Source organism: Rhinolophus sinicus, linkage group LG07 (assembly GCF_036562045.2).
Source record: "Rhinolophus sinicus isolate RSC01 linkage group LG07, ASM3656204v1, whole genome shotgun sequence".
Lineage (NCBI taxonomy): Eukaryota > Metazoa > Chordata > Mammalia > Chiroptera > Rhinolophidae > Rhinolophus > Rhinolophus sinicus.
The window spans coordinates 86159754-86179168 of record NC_133757.1 but is presented as its reverse complement, the minus strand read 5'-3'; the positions used below and the strand labels follow the sequence as shown (position 1 = coordinate 86179168).

At 41.0% G+C, this 19415-nt stretch overlaps 1 protein-coding gene across 2 annotated transcripts in view; it reads left to right on the top strand.

Moving 5' to 3' along the window:
• The window catches only part of DOCK5 (dedicator of cytokinesis 5), a 187581-nt gene extending 168578 nt beyond the window's left edge, over positions 1-19003 (top strand). The window contains exons 41-52 of one of the 2 annotated variants that reach the window (XM_019714857.2): positions 69-210; positions 969-1050; positions 2047-2131; positions 2580-2666; positions 4592-4768; positions 8296-8379; positions 9018-9155; positions 10550-10713; positions 15361-15529; positions 16241-16376; positions 17250-17338; positions 17953-19003. In XM_019714857.2, the coding sequence (XP_019570416.2) occupies positions 69-210; positions 969-1050; positions 2047-2131; positions 2580-2666; positions 4592-4768; positions 8296-8379; positions 9018-9155; positions 10550-10713; positions 15361-15529; positions 16241-16376; positions 17250-17338; positions 17953-18057 (1458 nt within the window). In that variant the 3' untranslated portion in view covers positions 18058-19003. The remainder of the gene's footprint in view (positions 1-68; positions 211-968; positions 1051-2046; positions 2132-2579; positions 2667-4591; positions 4769-8295; positions 8380-9017; positions 9156-10549; positions 10714-15360; positions 15530-16240; positions 16377-17249; positions 17339-17952) is intronic. The other variant, XM_074338224.1, reaches the window with a different exon arrangement.
• Positions 19004-19415: the final 412 nt, after the last annotated feature.

Sequence of the window (19415 nt, the reverse complement as noted above, 5' to 3'; positions counted from 1 at the left end):
TAACCAGATCTCGCCAGTTGTCCCTTCATTCTTTATTTAATTATTCCCGTGGTGTCTTCGACCTGCAGAACAAAATCTTCATCTACCGGGGGAAGGAGTATGAGAGGCGAGAAGACTTCAGCCTGAGGTTGCTGACCCAGTTCCCCAATGTGGAGAAGATGACCAGTACCACACCCCCGGGAGAGGAAATCAAGTGCTCCCCAAAGCAGTGTATCCTTGCCGTGGGGAGACCTGGCCCAGAGGCTCCTTAACCTGCTACTGCTCCAGCCCAGCAGAGAAGCTAAGGGTTCAGTCCCCTCTCTGCACCCTGATATGTTCTATCCTCACACCACTCAGTTAACCATTCACACTGGTTCCCATTCTGTGTAAAAGCTTTGGGACCCTAATGTTCTTATCTCATGGTTATGAAGTAATTAAAGGACAGAGGTGATGAGCAAATCTTGAATATGAAAAGACATATTTTATAGCCCTAAGGGGAGCATGAGGTGAACATAGATTTCCTGTTCTGAATTCTGGATAAAGATGTATAGCTCTGTTTTGTAACATATACTGACTTATTAAAAGATCAATTACATGCTTTCTTTAAAAAAAAAAAAAAAAAATCAAAGAACTAACACTAATGGCTCCATAACAAAGTTATTTTTAAAACTTTCTAATGTGTTTTATGTGAAAAATAAAGATGTTATAAAATTGAACAGTATTCTAAGAGGTAGATAAGACAGAGCTGGTGTGGCGTGGTAGATAAGAAAGAGGGCTCTGGAGGCAAACTGCCTGGGTTCCAGTCCCAAATACAGCATTTGGGTAATACATAATGGAGCTCCATTTTCAATGTGGTCCTGGCATTTGGTAAAAAGGAATGATCAGTGCAGGTACGATTTCCCTCTGTAAAGCAGAAGGAGCTGGCGGTGCTTTCTGCCTGTGACAGCTTCATGGCCCAACCCCTTTTCCTTCCTTAACGAGCTCCTCAGACATGCAGTGTTTCACCGTCAAGCCAGTGATGAACCTGCCTCCCAGCTACAAGGATAAACCAGTTCCAGAGCAGATCTTAAAGTAAGTGGATTTTCTTGGTTTGTTTTTTAAAACATTTGTCTCTCTCACATACTTTATCTAAAAGGACATCAAAACCAGTCTTCAGTTCATTACAGCTTGGAAGACCTTCTGTTGTCTCAGTCCACTCAGGCTCCTATAACAGAATACCATAGACTGGGTGGCTGATAAACAATGGAAATTTACTTCCCACAGTTCTGGAGGCTGGGAAGTCCAAGATCAAGGCGCCGGCAGATTCGGGGTCTGGTGAGACTCTGCTTCCTGGTTCACAGATGGCTGTCTTCTCACTGTGTCTTCACATGGTCCCAAATACAGAGGGAGCTCTGTGGGGCCTCTTTTGTAATGTCACCAATCTTACTCATGAGGGCTTCACTGTCATGTCCTAATTACCTTTCAAAGGGCCCACCTCCTAATACCATCACATTGGGCATTAGGATTTCAGCATAGGAATTTGGGGGGCAGGGGATGGGGTGGGTGGCGGAGGCTGCAAACATTTAGACCATATCAACTGTCCATCCCATTTTCAGTATAAGATCTTGGTAACTCAAATGAATTTGGTAATTTTGGTTTTTTAAACAGAGGGGAGGAAATTGGGATTTTTTTACTCTCAGGTTTTGGATCCCCTAGCTCTTATTTCCACTCAGAATTTCACTAGTCAATAGTGGCTGTGACCTCATTTTGCCTGGTGAGTTGCCCAGTGACTGAAGGACTGATCCCTTCTCCTGAGAAGCTAAAATACTAGTAGAGCTGTTAGAAAACTGTCCATATGAGATTACAAGCATGGGCATAAACACATACACCTTTTTAAATCATGAGCTGTAGATAATAAAATGAAGAGGCGCCATAAAATCAAATTGTGTGCCAGCGCCATCCCTCATTGTCGAGACTGTCGGTTATGAGGTAGCTGACTGTCTGAGACTCGCTCTATGTAAGATGCGTCCCTGGTTCAGATCTTGTAAGAGAGAAACGACGTCATTGCGCCTGTGTGTCTTTCCCTAGCTACTATAGAGCCAATGAAGTGCAGCAGTTCCAGTATTCCCGGCCAATCCGGAAAGGAGAAAAGGATCCCGACAATGAATTTGCTGTGAGTTCACCCCTTTAGCCCTCTAAAAAAAAGGTAAACTTGACATCCAAAATGGTGGCCATCCACCTAACAAGCACATACCACAGAAATGATGGGAGGATGGAGGTTTCGCGTGCTTATTACCGAGACAGCAGGCTATCATCTCAGTTGAAAACTCTAGATGCAGAGTCCAGAGACTGGGCTCTACTCCTGGGCCTGCCGCTACTATGACTTGGAGCAGGTCACATCCCTCTCGGCCTCAAATTTCCCATCAAGAGGGTGACAGGGCCCCAGGAGATCATCCCTTTCAGCTTTTTAACATCCAGAATCTTTACATTTTTGGTGAAAATACGGCCTGTTCTCTAAGGAGGCATTTGAGAGTGGAATCTCATTTAACTGAACCAGGGATTTTGCTGTTTTAAACGCCTGGGAACTAACCAACATTTTCTATTTTCCCTCCTTCCGCCAGACCATGTGGATTGAAAGGACCACATATACGACCGCGTATACCTTTCCCGGGATTCTCAAGTGGTTTGAAGTCAAACAGATGTCAACAGTGAGTCATTTGAAATTGAAACTCAGAAAAATCTTTCTGTCTCCAAATATAATAAGAGCCTTTGTTAAATACCCTCTCCAGTCCTCCTAGCACTCTTCTGGCCAGCTTCGTTTTCCAAAAGAGAAATAAAAGACATGCTTGTCTAATAGAACTCCTTTGTAAAACTGATGTTACAACACCAACCCTAAAGGTTACTCACAGTGAATGACTCTTTTATGACTAAATGAGTGTTGTCTCCTCAATGATCCTGCCAGCACCCAAAAACATTTTTGGAATGCCTCCTTTGAGTTTCCTGTCAATCACATTTTTCTCTCTCAGAACCTTCTTTGATTCTCAGGCAATCCTAGATGCTTCCATCTTCATCACTGCCCCAAACTGCCTGTTTAACGTTTTTAATATTTACTAAATCTGATTTCTTTTTTTCTAGCCCCCCATATTATACCCTGTTTGTATTAATCGTCCCTCATTCATCTCTAGGTTGAAGCGATTGAAAAAGCCCTATAATTGGCCTCCCTGACTCGATGTTCTGAGCTCCGTTTTCCTCAGTGCCTCAGAGCGTGAATTCCGTAGTGAAAACCTAACCCTATCATTCTCATGCTTACCACCTTTCCATGATGGGTCCCTAGTGCCTAGAGTGTAAAGTTTACACTCCTTAGCATTTTAATATAGGGCCTGTGTGACTCAGCTCTTCTATTTCATCTTCTATGGAATCTACTGGAACTAAACTGCTCAATCCATGCTGTCTCCACTCTCTGTGACACTGGGTCATTTTCTCTGCCCAAAATACCCTATCACCACTTAGCCTAACTCACTCCTATCCAGATTCAGGTTAGGCACCAGCTTCTCCATCTCTGAAACTCCCAGCCTGGCTTAGATGCCCTTTCTCTGTGCCCATCGCATCCTGCACTTATTTCTAATGAGTTACCAACCATGTTCCGTGTCTTGAGACCCCACTGAAACCATAAGGTCCTCCCAGCCATGAATTATATCTTCATCACTTCTGTAACTGTCGTGCACAGCACAGCACTTGGCATAAAATAAGCTTTCAAGAAGTAAGTCCTGAACAAATCTGAACTGAAGTTTGATATGTCCCATACCACTAGTGGTAAATTATTCTTCTTCGAGTATGAATATGAGGTTTAGACAGAGATTTTTGGAATGAAGTCTGGAGTAGGAGGTCATGCTGACTGATAACAGGTAAAATGAAGGAGACAATTTTTCTTGAAACCTGGTTTTGAAGACATCTCCACATGAGGAGCTCTCTCTGAATCCATATTGCATCTTGTTTCATTTTCATCTAAAATTGAACCTAAATATTCTAACACATTCTATTCGTTCTGACTTCTATTAACCACAGAATCTATATGTTATATATACACACACACACACACACACACACACACACACACACACACACGTAATCTAAGTTGCGTTGTATGTGGTCTGAATGTATGGTTTCCAAGATCACTTACCTCCTTTCATGGGAGATGCAGCGAACCTCTCGCCAATGAACATTTTTGTTGTGCAGAAGTGTCTTGGATCAGATATCCTGTTACTCTGTTGTCGTTGATCCCAAAACTATCTGAGGAAGCTTTGCCTAGAAACCAATCATCATTAGAGCTGCAGTATTTTCTTCTCACAACTTCTGTAGACACGTTGCCCCAAGAAGTAATCATTACTGTAGGTCCAATATTTTAAGTCATCCTTGTACTTTCTAAGGAGATGTTTTAAAGCTTATTTTGTAACTTACCAACGCCATTTCAAATAAGTGTGGTATCCTAAGAAACATAACCTTGACCAGCAAAATCTCACTCTTCTATGCTTCGTGGGAATTGTATGCCTTTCGAGAGGAATACTGGGGCGTTTGTCAGCTTTTGCTGTGGAGCTCACCACGTGCCCTTCCTCTGCCACGTTCTCTGTCACAGGAAGAAATCAGCCCTCTGGAGAACGCCATCGAAACCATGGAACTCACCAATGAGAGAATCAGCAACTGTGTTCAGCAACACGCCTGGGACCGGACCCTCTCTGTGCATCCTCTGTCCATGTTGCTCAGTGGCATCGTAGACCCGGCTGTCATGGGGGGATACTCCAACTATGAAAAGGTGGGCTGGGTCCCTGGGAGCGCACATGACCAAGGTTTAGGTGTCTCCATACCTCCCTGTGTGGCATTGTGCACCAGTGGATTCGTTTCTTCTCACCTCTCCAAGAGACTTTCACTCTCCCTTTTTTATGACTGGGCAGATGAAATTAATGAAAAGCTTGTCCCCAGCATCACACCTGCTGGAGAGCCTCGGCAGTCCAGCCAGAGTTAGGCCACTGCCTGGTAGAGTCACTGACAGAGCAACCCGCTGTACCATACCTGGTTGATGCACCTGTTCTTCCTCTCGCACTCTCCAGCTCCCCTGGGAGATAGAAAGCGTATGGGTGGGCCCCACAACCGAGGACACTCTGGAAGTGAAGCACCATGTGTCGGAAACACAGAGCCATGCTGTGTGGACAATTTGCCATTAGGAATCTGTGCCCTGACTTGGTGGGCCAGAGGTTGTTATGGACAAAGGCTGGCCCTAGCTCTACAATTAAATTACTAAGTCAACTAAGTTATTCTGGAAAAACAGGAAACATGTGAATGCATTTCATAGGGTTTGGATGTAGCCCCATTTAAAATGAAGGTGATGCAGTTAGTAAATAGAGTTCAGTTATGTATAATTAATAGAGGTAGGATTTTTAAATTGTTAGGTAAATTTTCAGTGGTTAAATAATTTTGGAGTCCTCTTTTTGAATATAAATAGACATTTGGCTAGTATGCCCCTGTGGAGTAGCCTGGAAGATGAGTGGAAAGAAAAGGAGATGGATGGGAAGGGCAAGGGGACAATAAGTGGGCTCATCCTCTTATTTCTGTTTGTACACAATGTCCTGGGAAGACCAGGGACTTTAGAATCAGTCACTGCTATGACCCAATCCTTGTTTCCCCTACTGTGTGCCCTTGGGTTAGATACTTAACCTCTCTGAGCTCCAGATTTCTCATCTGAAAAAAGTAAGGAAAATACATAAGTCATAGGAGTGACCTGAGGCTTAAGGGAGACATCCTTGGATGATGTATAAAGAACATCATACAATGCTTGCCATGTAGTTGAGGCTTGATCAGTGTCAGCTTTCTTCCTACCTCCTTCTGTCTATTTGGAAGGAATGTGTGCCTTGAACATTTTTCCTGAGTGGTGTCATGGTGCTCTGTACCACTGCTACAGTAACCTTCTCTGGGAAGGACTCAACACCAGAGATAAATTCTAGTTTGCCCATGTTGGGTTTCAGTCATAATTTCCAGTGTGACAATGAAATTCAATACAAAACTTGGATCCAAACCATGATCCTGTCTTTTAATATTATAATGATCTCAGTGTGTATTTTTTCCCATAAGCTATCTGATACTAATTTTGATGTGTTTTTTTTTCCAAGTATTAATTTTTTTCAGAATGCCCCTAAACTCAGATTATATATGCCAATATCTGTGGATACCATATAACTTCATATGAATTTCTTTTTCCATTGTGATCGTCTTCTAATTAAAATGGGGGGGGAGGAGAAAAAGGAAAGGCAGGACATATAAAGAAATATATTTCAGGACCTTTAGCTTGAAATATGACATTATACTTTTAATTAATATGTCTGACTTTGTACATTTCTAAACACAAGAAATAGGGGAAACTCAGTGATTACCATGACCTATTGTAATCAGTAGGGGAACCCACCATTACCTACCTGATTCAGGTGACCTATTTTAAGGTCGCCCTTTAATCATTGCCTGAATGATAAGAACACAGGAGCTGTTTGCTGGAATTCATCAGCCCTTTCTATTGCGAGGCAGGACTCTGCAACAGCAATTGATTTGGGGTACTCTGATGTACCCGGACTCACTTGCATTTTGTCATGTATCAAAAAAAGTTTTAACTTACAAAAATTGAAACTGCTTGTACTTGAAAGGTAAAGGTGGATGCAGATTTAAGCAATTACTACTTTCCCATTTATATTAACAGTCCTTTTTCAATATGCATCTGGCTAAAATGAGCTGCTTTGAAGAGGTACCATCCTGCCTCCTTTTGGTGATAACTTGGTCTACGTCTATTTATGTACTCAGATGTATCTGTTTGTCAGGTCTGCCATAATAAAGTACAACCAACAGGCTGGCTTAAAACAATAGAAAGGTGTTGTCTCTCAGATCTGGAGTCCAGCAGTCAGAAATCAAGGTGTCAGCACGGTTGATTCCCTCTGAGGACTGTGAGGAAGAATCTGCCCCCTGCCTCGCTCCTCACTTTGGGTGGGTTGCTGGCCATCTCTGGCCTTCCTTGCCTTGTAGATGACTGTCTTCTTGTGTCTCTTCACATGGTGTTCTCTCTGTGTGCATGTGTCTGTCTCCACAGATCGATCCCATTTTTATAAGGACACCGATGAGATTGGATTAGGGGTCCATCCTACTTCCGTGTGACCGCATCTTAATTAATTACATCTGCACCAGCCCTATTTCCTGCTAAGGTTCCATCCTGAGGTGCTGGAACTTAGGACTTCCAACACGTGAATTTACAGGGGGCAGGAGATGATACAGTTCAACTGTAATGTCTTACCACAAGGCAGGGTTTGCACGTATTCTGTTCACACAAAATGGCCCAATCACTTTTATAACTGTTGTTACATCCTGTAGTTTCAGGAACTCTTGGCTTTCATATAATGGGGTGGCTTTCCTAGTAGTGGAGCAGAAGAGAGAGGGGGAGCTTTGAAGACTGGTCCTTGAAGCACTCTCAGAAATGAAGGTTAAGATACAGGGAGAAAATACATAACTCCCATTGTGAACTCCGATTGGAAATGTTTGTGCCAGACTTCTGTTTTCTCTCCTAATGAATCCTGACTTTTAAAATGACCTCCTACGTGACACCTATGTTTATAATGTGAGTTTGGGTGTTCTTTCCCTATTATAGGGCCTCAGCTATGGCGACCATCCTGACATTCTATAGAATGCAACCTGCATTTCATATTTTCAAAACATTTTCACATCTGTATCTCAAGTTGTCTTCAAAATGACCTTTTGCATGGGTGATTAGTAAGAAAGTGCAGATATTAATCTTCACTTAATATGGACAAAAATTGTGATACAGCCCGTGTCACGTGGTAGAGCTGAAAAACTATCAGCCCCATCACCAACTATTAAATTTTTGCTCTTTCCTTTATAATATCAATATACTTAATCTAATGAGTATCTTTTAGATATTGTCATTTGGTCTTTTGTTAGTTCTTTGGGGAAGTTATTTTAATGAATGATATTCTGCTCTGCTGATGAGTATTGTGTGTGTGTGTGAGAGAGAGAGAGAGAGAGAGAGAGAGAGAGAGATTATTGAGAATATACAATATACTCTTGCTTGGAACTTCATGATTCCAGAAAGACCACAAAATTGGACATACCTTGAATTATTCGCTACAGTATAAGGGCTATCCCAGGAAAGGATTGAATATTTCCTTAGTTGTTACTGGTTTATCAGCTAGAACAGAAGACATTATTCACCATCCCAGTCTTCCCTCCCCTTCTTTAGGATCAAATGCACAGACAGGTATATATGTTCTAATTAATATGCTCTGCTTTTAGGCTTTTTTTACAGAAAAGTACTTGCAGGAACATCCTGAAGACCAGGAGAAGATTGAGCTGCTAAAGCGACTGATAGCATTGCAGGTATGCTTCTCGCAAGCTGTGTACCCCGACGGCTGCCACACTACACTGCACAGGCAGCCACAGTGCATGGGTCCAGGATATTCTCTGTGCCTTAAATCTACAAGCCCATTGTTAGGGTTACTTTTCTTTCTTTTTTTTAACCCTTGAAATCACAGCCTATCTGTGTGTTTGTTTGACAAAGCAACCTAGGAATCGCATTCCATTAGACTGCACAGTGATGAGAGAGGCCTTCTTAGAGGGGAGAGTCAAGTTCCGGGCTCACTAGTTCTCTCTCACTAGTTTCTCTCTCTCAATAGTTCAGTGAACAGTGGGACAAAATACAGCCATCCAGTTCAGGCTTAAACCTATCAGTCACTCACCCACAGAAATGCCCCCAGACTCGGGTGGGTTTGCCTTCTCCAACAGCTCTTCCCAATTTAAGGCCTGTTTATGTCCTCGGTGTATGTATTTCTCTGCATCGTTGACCCAAGGGTTCCAGCTCCCAAGCCCTACACTGACAAGTAGCTTTCTCATTTGACACGTGCTGTGTCTGCCTGTTTACCTGCACGTCAGCACCACCCATCCTTCCCCAACCTGCAAATTTGAATTACCCGTCTTCTTAAACTATAATCTCAGTCTTCCCGTGTTCTTTTTTCCAGATGCCTCTGCTGACAGAGGGGATCCGCATCCATGGGGAGAAGCTGACGGAGCAGCTTAAGCCATTGCACAACCGGTTGTCCTCTTGCTTCCAGGAACTCAAGGAGAAAGTGGAAAAGCTCTATGGAGTTATAACATTGGTAGGCGTTGTCTTAATAGCCTGTAAGCTTTTTCTAGTCTCTGTTACCTTTTATGATATTGACCAGATGCCAAACGAGTCAAAATAGCATAGCTTTGGCATGAAAATAGCTGGGCCAAGTCAGAGAAGTCATGTCTGCCTTTGATGACCTTCAACCGTCCTTGTGCTGGATGAGGATTCTCTAACTCGAATGACCCCCAGAACTACCTAGAAGGCTGGGTCACGGCCCCAGGGTTTCTGATTCAATGGGTCTGGGGCAGGGCCTGAGAATTTGCATTTCTGACATGCTCCCAGATGCTGGTGCCACTGCTGGCCCAGGGCCCGCACCAACTTTTTTATTTTGATGAAAAGCTTACACTTTTCACACCTTTGAAGGGGAGAAAGGATTGCTAAGTACATTTTATAATGCATGTAGCTGATTTCATAATTTTTGAGAGTTCTAACACATTTCTCACAGCTAATTTTCTCTTTTACTCCTAAGAAGTTGGGTAGAGGGGTGCATGTGCTAACCTTTTCTCTGCAACAGTTCGTTGGATGCTTGGTTTCAGATTTATTTATCTGCTCTTTTTAAAATGGGTTCACCCTGCTCTCTTTATTCTTGGAACCCAGGAATTTCAAATTCTCTTTCCTCATATCAATGCTCTGAATTTCTTTTCATTTCCTCCTCTCCCCTATTCACATACCTCCATCTCCACTACATTTTTCCCCAGAGTATCTTTTTAATCAACTCTTTCAGTCATCCAAGTGTTCAGTCATGCATTCCTAGGAATTTACCTCTTAACCTACAGCCAGTTACGAGTTTTCTTATAGGAACATTTGTCTTTTACACAAGTTCCTAAATGGCAGACTTTCACCTCATGAGTTTACTTTTTATTAGACCTAGGTCAACATTAGCATGTAAATTTGATATGGTGGCATATCGGGATAATCAATTCTGTTGGAGATACTGCTCATGAAAGTAGATCAATGTTACTTTACTTCCTAAGATTCACCAGGTTGAGTGTCATGTCTATAGCTTCAAGCTGAAACTTTTCTATTCAGCCAGTGTTCCATTTTTTAAATGCCTGAAAGAAGCTAAGCTGAAGAAGCAATAGAGCTTTGCTATTTTATTGGTGTGTAATGAATATCTTGGTTTTTTCCTCCCTCATGTGGCTGGCAGCAAATTGTGGTGAATTTTTCTTTAGTCTTAGAAGCAAGGTAGGTTTAACCTAAGTTGTGTCTATTGCTAAGAATATAAGTATTTGCAGTAATTGAGGCAGCACAGGCACCAACCAATCAGAATGGAGTGCCAGCCAATGCAAATGGGCATGAGCCACAAATGAACAGGGGGTCTGCACCCGTTCTTATGGGCTGAATCCCAGGCCAGCTAACCATGAGCGGTCTTGTGTTCTCTAGCCATCCAACTTGACCGAGAGGAAGCAAAGCCGCACGGGGTCCATTGTGTTACCCTACATCATGTCATCTACGCTGCGGAGATTGTCCATCACCTCGGTGACATCTGTGGTTTCTTCCTCTTCTAACTCATCTGATAATGCCCCTTCCAGACCAGGATCTGATGGGTAAGGGTTTGATCTGTAATTGTCATGACGGGTAGGGTAACTCCTTAGTAATGTTTGCCTTTGGTCACCAAAGTGAGACTTGGTCAGTGTAGATACATCATCCTCATAAGAGAAATAATTCAGAGTTCATGGGTTATTCTCATTGTCTGTCTCATGAGGAATGTCATTCACATAATGATTAGTTATGAAAAATGCAAAGAAAAATCATCCATAATCCTATCACATCCTATCACTCACTTGATCACATTCTGATTTATTTATTTTTATTTTTTGTTAGTTTCAGGTGTACAAAAGAACAATGATTAGACATTCACACCCCTCACAAAGTGATAACCCCAACAAGTCTACTATCCATCTGATACTGTACATAGCTATTACAATACCATTGACTGTACTCCCTATTTATTTAAGCTATATTGTTATTTCTAAACAAATAATCATAAAAGTTTATTTTAAATTTAATACAAACATTTAGCTTGTATCAATTTAAATGCTTTTTTTTTACTTTTTTTTTTAATTTATTGGGGTGACAATTGTCATGTACACATATGTTTACTACAATTCTTAATAATAAAAATGCAATTAAATTTTACTAACAATTTAAATGCATTTTTATTATTAAGAATTGTAGTAAACATATGTGTACATGGACATATAGCTTTGATTATTTAGGATGCATTCTCAGATTACTTCTTAGCCTTTTGGTGAAGAGCAAGTGTAAGATGCATTTCCAGAAATATATATTACTTAGTGAGAAGATGAGATTTTTTGCAATTCATGATGTATCAAATGCCAACATGCAATGCCATATGAAATATATGAGTTGTTATATAATTTTCATCACATATTCACCCATATTAAATATCTGTACCATTTTTAAATCTTTTCAATTCTTAAATATGAAACAATACCTGATTTGTTTGTTTATTTTTTTCTCTTCTATGTTTTTTTCATGTCATACAGAGATACCTTTATGGAAAGCCTAGAATTTCTGTTCTGTTCAGTAACTACTTTCTTAAATAAACTCTGTCCCAGTCAAAAAAGAAAAGTTTTGAAGTAGCTGTTGAAAGTTAGACACCGTAATTGCTGATACAGTAAAGCAGTAAACAGACAGCAGGTGAATGGGGTCTCTTTATGTCATAACCCCAGGCAAGGGAGGTTACTGCTCTTGCCCAGATTTCCCCAGTAAGTAAGAAGAAGTCTTTGATAATATTTTCTAACATTTAATCAGGATGTTTCTTTAAAGAAGCTCAACCTCATTCACACCCGATGATCCTGACCCTCCTATTACCAGTGTTTTGTCACAATATTCATTAAAACTTTCATGATGATGATAGGGCATGCCCTCTACAAAGGGTCAATTCATTGTCGGCAGGAAGTAGAATGTATCCATCCTGTCTGGCCAATGGGAGGCTAAAACACAAAGAGAATTACTTTATGAAACAGTGCATTGTGTTAAGGGGAGCCGTGAGGAATTACGCATCAGGCCAAATGAGTACCTGCTTACAGCACCGGCAAAGCAGGGGCTCCAAACCAAATTTTTTTCTTAATCTTTACTATTTCAGGAAAGTCATTGAAGTTGTCATTATAAGAAAACAAGTATCACAGACACTGTGGGATCACACTATAGTTATGTAATGGTTTAGTATCGTTCATTATTAAGCCCTAGTGAAACATCTTTGAGTGTCGATCTTGTGACACAGTTATTGCTCTTCATTCTCAGTCTCTCAAGTAAAGTAAGAATTGGTCCAGTAGAGTCTTGAGTGGTTTTTTTGTTGTTGTTTATTTCTGTGACCAATTACTCATTGAGGTGATTTATTTTCTTGTTTGATTTGGCTTGGTTGGTGTTAAGGATAATTAGGGCCTTTTTTTAGAATTTAGTTCTATGATGTATTTTTTAAGTTAGTACAGATTTAAGATAAATTATAGTGAGTGGCTTCCCATTAAATATACTAACAATTGGAAAAAGCCAAAATATTGAAAATTCAGACATACAATCTCTTTTTAAAATGTGAGAAAAGGTGATTCAGAAAAGGAGAGAATAATTGGAAATAAGAAAAAGAAGCTGTCGTCTAGAAGCATTTCCCACTGTGACTCCAGTGGTTCCTTAAACTGACTTCCTTAGAATATTTTCATCCTATATCTTCACAGAAGAAGGCAAGAATATTTTGTAGCAAAGGGGATTTAGAGCATTAAAAGGCTTAAAATGACTTCAGAAGCGTGTCAACCGAATACACTGAGTGAATCTTGTTTGGATCCTGATTCAAACAAGCCACTTACAAGAAAAAAATTATGAGACAATCAGGAAATGTGAACATTGATTGGATGTTTGATGAAATTAAAGAATTACTCATTTTTTAGGAATGATGATGGAACTGTAGTTATGTTATGAAGATGAGTTATTGTCTTATAGAGATATGCACTGAAATATTTATAGATGAGATGATAGGACATCTAGGAATCGCTTCTAACTGATCCACTGGGTGGTGAGAATGTGACTGCTATATATAAGAAACAAGGTTGGCCATGAGTTGATCATTGTTGATGCCAAGTAATGTTTGTATAGGAGTTTATTATATTCTCTCCACTTTTTTGTATGTTTGAAATTTTCTATAATGTAAAAATGTCTTTGCCCAGTTATCCCCTCCAAATATCTCACTTAAAGATTTCTGTATTTAATAACTAGTGACACTAAATTTTTAAAAATTGTTTGGACTTCTTTTTTCATGAAACATCTGTTTATATCCTCTGACAAGTTTAAAAAAATGGAGGTACTCATATTTTTCTTTTTGATTTGTAAAGTTCTCATATAGTAAAGATATTTGCCATCTAAAATATGTACAGCAAATAGTTTTAGTTTATTCATGAAGCTTTCTGCTGAACAGAAGCTTTAAATTTTTAAATACTAAGAGCTGATAGGTGTTTTCATATTGTCTTGTTCATACCCACGATTTTGGGCATTTTTATAGGCTTTATTTTTTACAGCAGTTTTAGGTTCACAGCAAAATTAATCAAAGTACAGAGATTTCCCATGTACCCCTGCCCCACATATCATCATCCTGAGCACAGTGGGGCATTTGTTATAACTAGTGAGCCCACGTTGACACATCATTATCACCCAGAGTCCGTAGTTTACATTAGGGTCACTCCTAAGTGTTGCACATTCTGAATTTTGATAAATCTATGATGATATGTATTCATTGTAGAATAATTTCACTCTCCTAAAGGTCTCCTCTGTCTGTGCTCTGCCTATCCATCCCGCCAAACGTTTTATTTGTATGGAGCAAAACCTACCAATTTTTAATCAAACCAGGGCTTATTAAATACCCATTTAGAAGCTGTAAGCAAAGTCCATCATAAAGATACATATTTTTTAAAACCTTTTTTTTTTTTTTTTTTAATTTTGTCATATTTGTTTCCTTTCTCTCTCTCTCTGTCTCTCCCCCAACTCCTTACCTCACTGTACCACTTGAGAGTAGGTAGCATATATCATGCTATAAGAACAGGCAGATTGTCTTATATCACCACCTACTACAGTATAGCCTATAAATTCAGGAAATTTAACATTGACACAATACTTTAAGCTACAACCCATATTCCAGTTTTGTCAGTTGTCCCAATAATGTCTTGTATAGCAATTTTTGGTACACGATCCAATCAAAATCACATATTGTATTTAGCCATGTTTCTTTGTTCTTTATTCTGAAATAGTTTTCTTAGCCTTTCCTTGTCTTTCATAATATTGACATTTTTTATTTTTATGGAATTTCTATAATATGGAAATATAATTATTTTATGGAATTTCCCTTCATTTGGGTTTGTCTGAAGTTTCTTCATGCTTAGGATTCAGGTTATACATTTTTTGTGTGATGTTGTGTTCTTTTGCAGTATCATATTCAGAAGCACATTATGTCCATTTGTCTCTTATTGGTGAGATTAACTGATCATGTGGTTAAGGTTTTGTCCATCTTCTTTTCTGCATAGTTTCTATTCTTCCCTTTGTGAGTAATAAATAATTTATGGGGAGAAATTTTGAGATTCTCCTGTTTTGCATTAAACCCTTCCTCTCTATACAGAGCATCTAATCATGATTCTTGAGTCAACTTTTACTACTGTGCTTGAAAATCTTTTGTAATTAAGAAACATTCAAGGAGTACTGTTATATGATAGGCGTATTATATAGGCATATTATATTTTGTTGTAACCGTACAAGGCTGGTACTATTATTATCCCCATTTTACAGATAAGGAAACTGAGGTATGACAAGGTTATCTGCCCAAAGTCACCCAACAAGTACGTTTAGGTAGGATTTGAACATGGCTGTCTGGCTCCAAAGCATGTGCTATTTGTTATCCCCGGCATAAAGGGGCCTATTCATCTTTTACTGTATGAGTTCTGTCTTTGCATGTATGTTTAATAAGACCCTCTCTTCCTAGGATAAGATATTCACTAATATTTTTTCCCATACTTGGAATGGTCTTATTTCTGTACATGCATGAGATGTTCAGTTGGCAGCTAGACATTCAGATTTAGAACCTGAGAGGGAAGTGAGGTCAAGATTAGGTTGAAGAGTCATCTCCCCTGGTCTTTATGGAGTCAAGTTTGACTGTCAGTGTTTTGTCATTTGTCTGTGTTCTTGACTGATAGGTCAATCCTGGAGCCACTTCTGGAGCGCAGGGCCTCGTCAGGTGCCAGGGTTGAAGATCTGTCCCTCAAAGAGGACAGTGAGAACCGGATCAGCAAGTTCAAGAGAAAAGAATGGAACCTGAGCAAGTCCCAGGTCATTGCAGAGAAAGCACCAGAACCGGATCTGATGGTAAAGAAAGAAAGAGAGAGAGAGAGAGAGAGAGAGAGAGAGAGAAATAACAAAATCACCAGAGGTTTTCCAGTGCATTCCCTGTAGCCAGGCATACCACCATTCACTTCCCAGCTCTGAGTCACTAGATAGAAGCCTGCCCGTGGCTTTCTCAGGACCAGCAGCCTGTGGTAGTGTCGGATCTCAGACTGTACTAAGAAAAGCACGTACAGAGAACCTGAGTCTCTAAATCAATAATGGCACAAGATCTTGTACCCACAATGTAAACAATGTGGGTTGACACTTGGAGTTGTGGTTCTCACCACCATGTTCCATGAGTCACTCCAAACATTGTCATTTCTCTCCTTTTAACTTTAAAAAAAAAAGAAAGGTACTTTTTTGTTCCATAGCCACATCAAGTTGTTAAGTGTGGCAAGACCAGCTTTCCCTGAGAATCAGGGTGACTCATTTCCAAGCTAAATGACACAATCCAGCTGTGGTCAAAATCAAGTCCGCAGCCCTCCAGAAAATAATCTATGGTTCAGGGATTGCCTTTTAGTATCTTTGCAAGGGTGCCCACCACATGATAATATGGTAAGCTTAAAAATGGCTCCTGGAATTATGCCCTTTGACAAGTTTCTGCTCAGCAGACAAGTTTGTTCGGAGCATTGATGAGCTCAGCCTTCCTCACCATAAGAACGTTTTTCTGTGTTTCCCCCACCCCCATACTAGAGCCCAACCAGAAAAGGACAAAGGCCAAAGAGTCTCCAGATCGACAATCAGCTGACACCGTTTCAGGGTTCTTCACCTCCTCCATCAACACCCTTGAGCCCACCTCCACTCACGCCTAAAGCTACCAGGACCCTAAGTAAGTTTTACTGTATATAAATCCCTTCTAAGGAATGGAGTATGTTAAGTTCAATTCAGTGGTAGTGAGTATCATACAGTTAAGACTAGAGTTTGGCAAGGACTCCTCAGGTTTGCCAAGACTCATTAAACTTTTCTTCATACTGATCCAAAGGCCCTCCCTCCCCCGTTTCCAATTATGACAGGATAAATGAGGTAGATCTGTATGAGGACCAGATAGAATGCAAGTACCTTATGAACTATTGAGCAGATAGCCCTGTACCTTATATAGCGAGGAGTCTAAAATAAGGACAAGAAGTAGACCCACTCTGTAAACTACTTACAGTCAGGCTTGGGGAAGATGCATCACAAGGTACCCTTGGTACAAAAGAATACTGGAGGACGAAATCATCCTTCCCAATGGGAGACAATAGTCAACCAAGTGTTAGAGACAATCAGGCAAGTTTTCCTAGAGGAAGTGGGTATTGCACCCTTTAAATGATAATACTAAGACGATTCAGTTAAATTTAACCAATATTTATTGTCCATCTACTCTATGACCGACATTTTTTCCTAAGCATTTGGGATACATCAGAGAATAAATACCCTAAGTCCTAGAAAATGTTCTCACCTTCAGCTTCATGGTAAAAACCCTGAACAGAAATGGAATTTTTACTTCAGAAATTCTTGTGAAGCCTTCTGGTGAGTGAAGGGTGCTACATTTGTCGCAAGGGATAAGAAGGGCTTTCTCATTCTGTCCACAGAAACCGTAGAGTCTGAGCTCAGCAATTTGATTGCCCAGGTTGGTTCAGGTGTTACCATGGCAAGCAGAAGTTCCTTGAGATGCTTTGATGCATTCTTCTCTCTGGATTCATCCACTTTGTATCATTTCTAGGTTCCCCATCTTTGCAGACAGATGGGCTGATGAGTGCTACTCTGCCACCGCCCCCTCCCCCCAAAAGCAGCCAGAGGAACTCCGCAGAGGTAGGGGAACCACGGCGGACACCCTGGGGCCAGAGAACACCACTCATGGGAATGAAGCTTTGGATTTTCCAAGCTTTTTAGTAGGCAGCTTTTTCTGTAGATTTGTCACTCTAAGTGATTCTTGGTTTATTCCTACAAACCATAAAACCATAAAAGGGCAGTTTTTTAATGGGAAGGAACAATCTGCAAGTAGGCCTTTTCATCAGGTTGAAGGTCGAGCTTTTCTCTGTGCCTCACCCTGGGAACACGTGGGTGAAATAAGAAGCGAGTTCTGGTTTACATTTGAAGTGTTTACTTCTTCTGAGTGAGTGACGACTATACTGGAATGGCCTCTGAGGGGTTTCCTTCACTCATTCAACAAACAATTTACTGAATGCCTACTTTATGTGCGCCAAGGACCCAAGTGTTGGGGATTGAGCAGTGTTGGTGTACATCAGATTAACTCAAGGCGCACAAGAGAGGATACATCCGTCTCGTTTCCCTTTTCACCTGGCAAAGGCTGGACAAACTCAGATCAGTTAGAAGCTAAAGCAGGATGTCGGAAATGAGGAGGAGAAGGCAGAATAGGGAAGAAAGATAAGACTCATTTCTCCTTTCATGTGTCTCTCCCTCAGATCGCTCCCCCACTACCTGTGCGAAGAGAAGCCAAAGTCCCACCCCCACCACCTCCCAAAGTTCGGAAATCTGGCGTCCTTTCTTCTGAGCCTGGATCCCAATAAGAATTTTGTTCTCCCTCTGAACCTCAAAGCACCGTGGACACCTAGCGGATGCCTGAGAACTGGCCTCCAGGAGGCAGTGTCCTCATTGCAGCAGGCCCCACTGCTGACTGCTTTCCTGACCCTCTGGGATGAGGGTCACCCACTCGAAACTGCTTTTGTCCTTTCGAAAGCTTCTATTTGATCGACGCCTGAGGCCATGCGACATCTTCAGTCCACATAGAACATCAGAATTGGCTATGTCCTGTGCATTTACCAAAGGAGAGAGCTCCTTTGCCGTTATTAAATTGCCGCCTCCAGCGCAGAGCTCCCCAGGCCTTCGAAAGCCTGGATAAGTCTTCTGTGGTGGTGGTTGTGGAGCAACCCCAGGAACCCACTCTTTAGACCGATGTCTTGCTTTGCTTCTGAAAAGCTGTGCTTGAGGCATAGTTTCCTCATGTGGACACATGCTGTCCTGTATAACACATTGGGAGAGACCGATGTCAAGTACTTTGGTAGCAGAAATAATCATAACTTTCTAATGTCTACTGTGTCTCCTTTGAGGAAAAGAACATCTTTCTAATGAAGATTGGCTACTTTCAAGGATGAATGGCTGTCATTATTGAAAACCATGGACTCCAATGACCCCTGAGCTCCTGCATCCCCCCACTTGCACCCACTTGTGGCATGGGGAAGCTGTCCCTGCCCCTTCTGGGAGTCCCTACACTCCGACTAACGGCCCTCACTACACAGCAGTCAGTCCTTCCTACTGTGGACTCCTTTGAGGCTCTCTGTTTTGCACACACAGTGTCTTGTCCTGTTACCTCCTCTGAGCTCAAATCACTGGATATAAGGGACTTAGAAGCCCGAGTTCAACAGCTTCTCTTCCAGACCCCATTTGGATGGTGCAGCAGCCCCTGTCTACATCCTGATTTTACCCTGGAGAATACAGTGCAATATTTCCCTTTGATTATTTATTCCTCTTGATTTGGGATTTAATTTGATTACGTGTTTATGGTACTAATATCAGTACTCCTTTCAGAAGAAAAAATGGCGGTGACTGAGCTGATCAAACATAACCTACACACACGTAAACAGCCACACCAGGTTACAGACGTTTTGAGACGGAAGGGCCTTAAAAGTCATACAAACGACCTCCTCGTTTTGTAGATAAGGAAATTGAGGTTAACACAGAAAATCCTACTGCAGGTTCTTACTAATAAACCCAGCTTGCTGTTCCCAGATAACGCTTAGATCTAAAAAATAACCCTGACAAACTCTTTGATTCCTACCCTTAGTTGGAAAACTGGAAATGGCCCAGATATTTTTATATTACTTAGGGGGTTATGGCAAGTAGACACCTTTTTGACGGGGATCCCCCT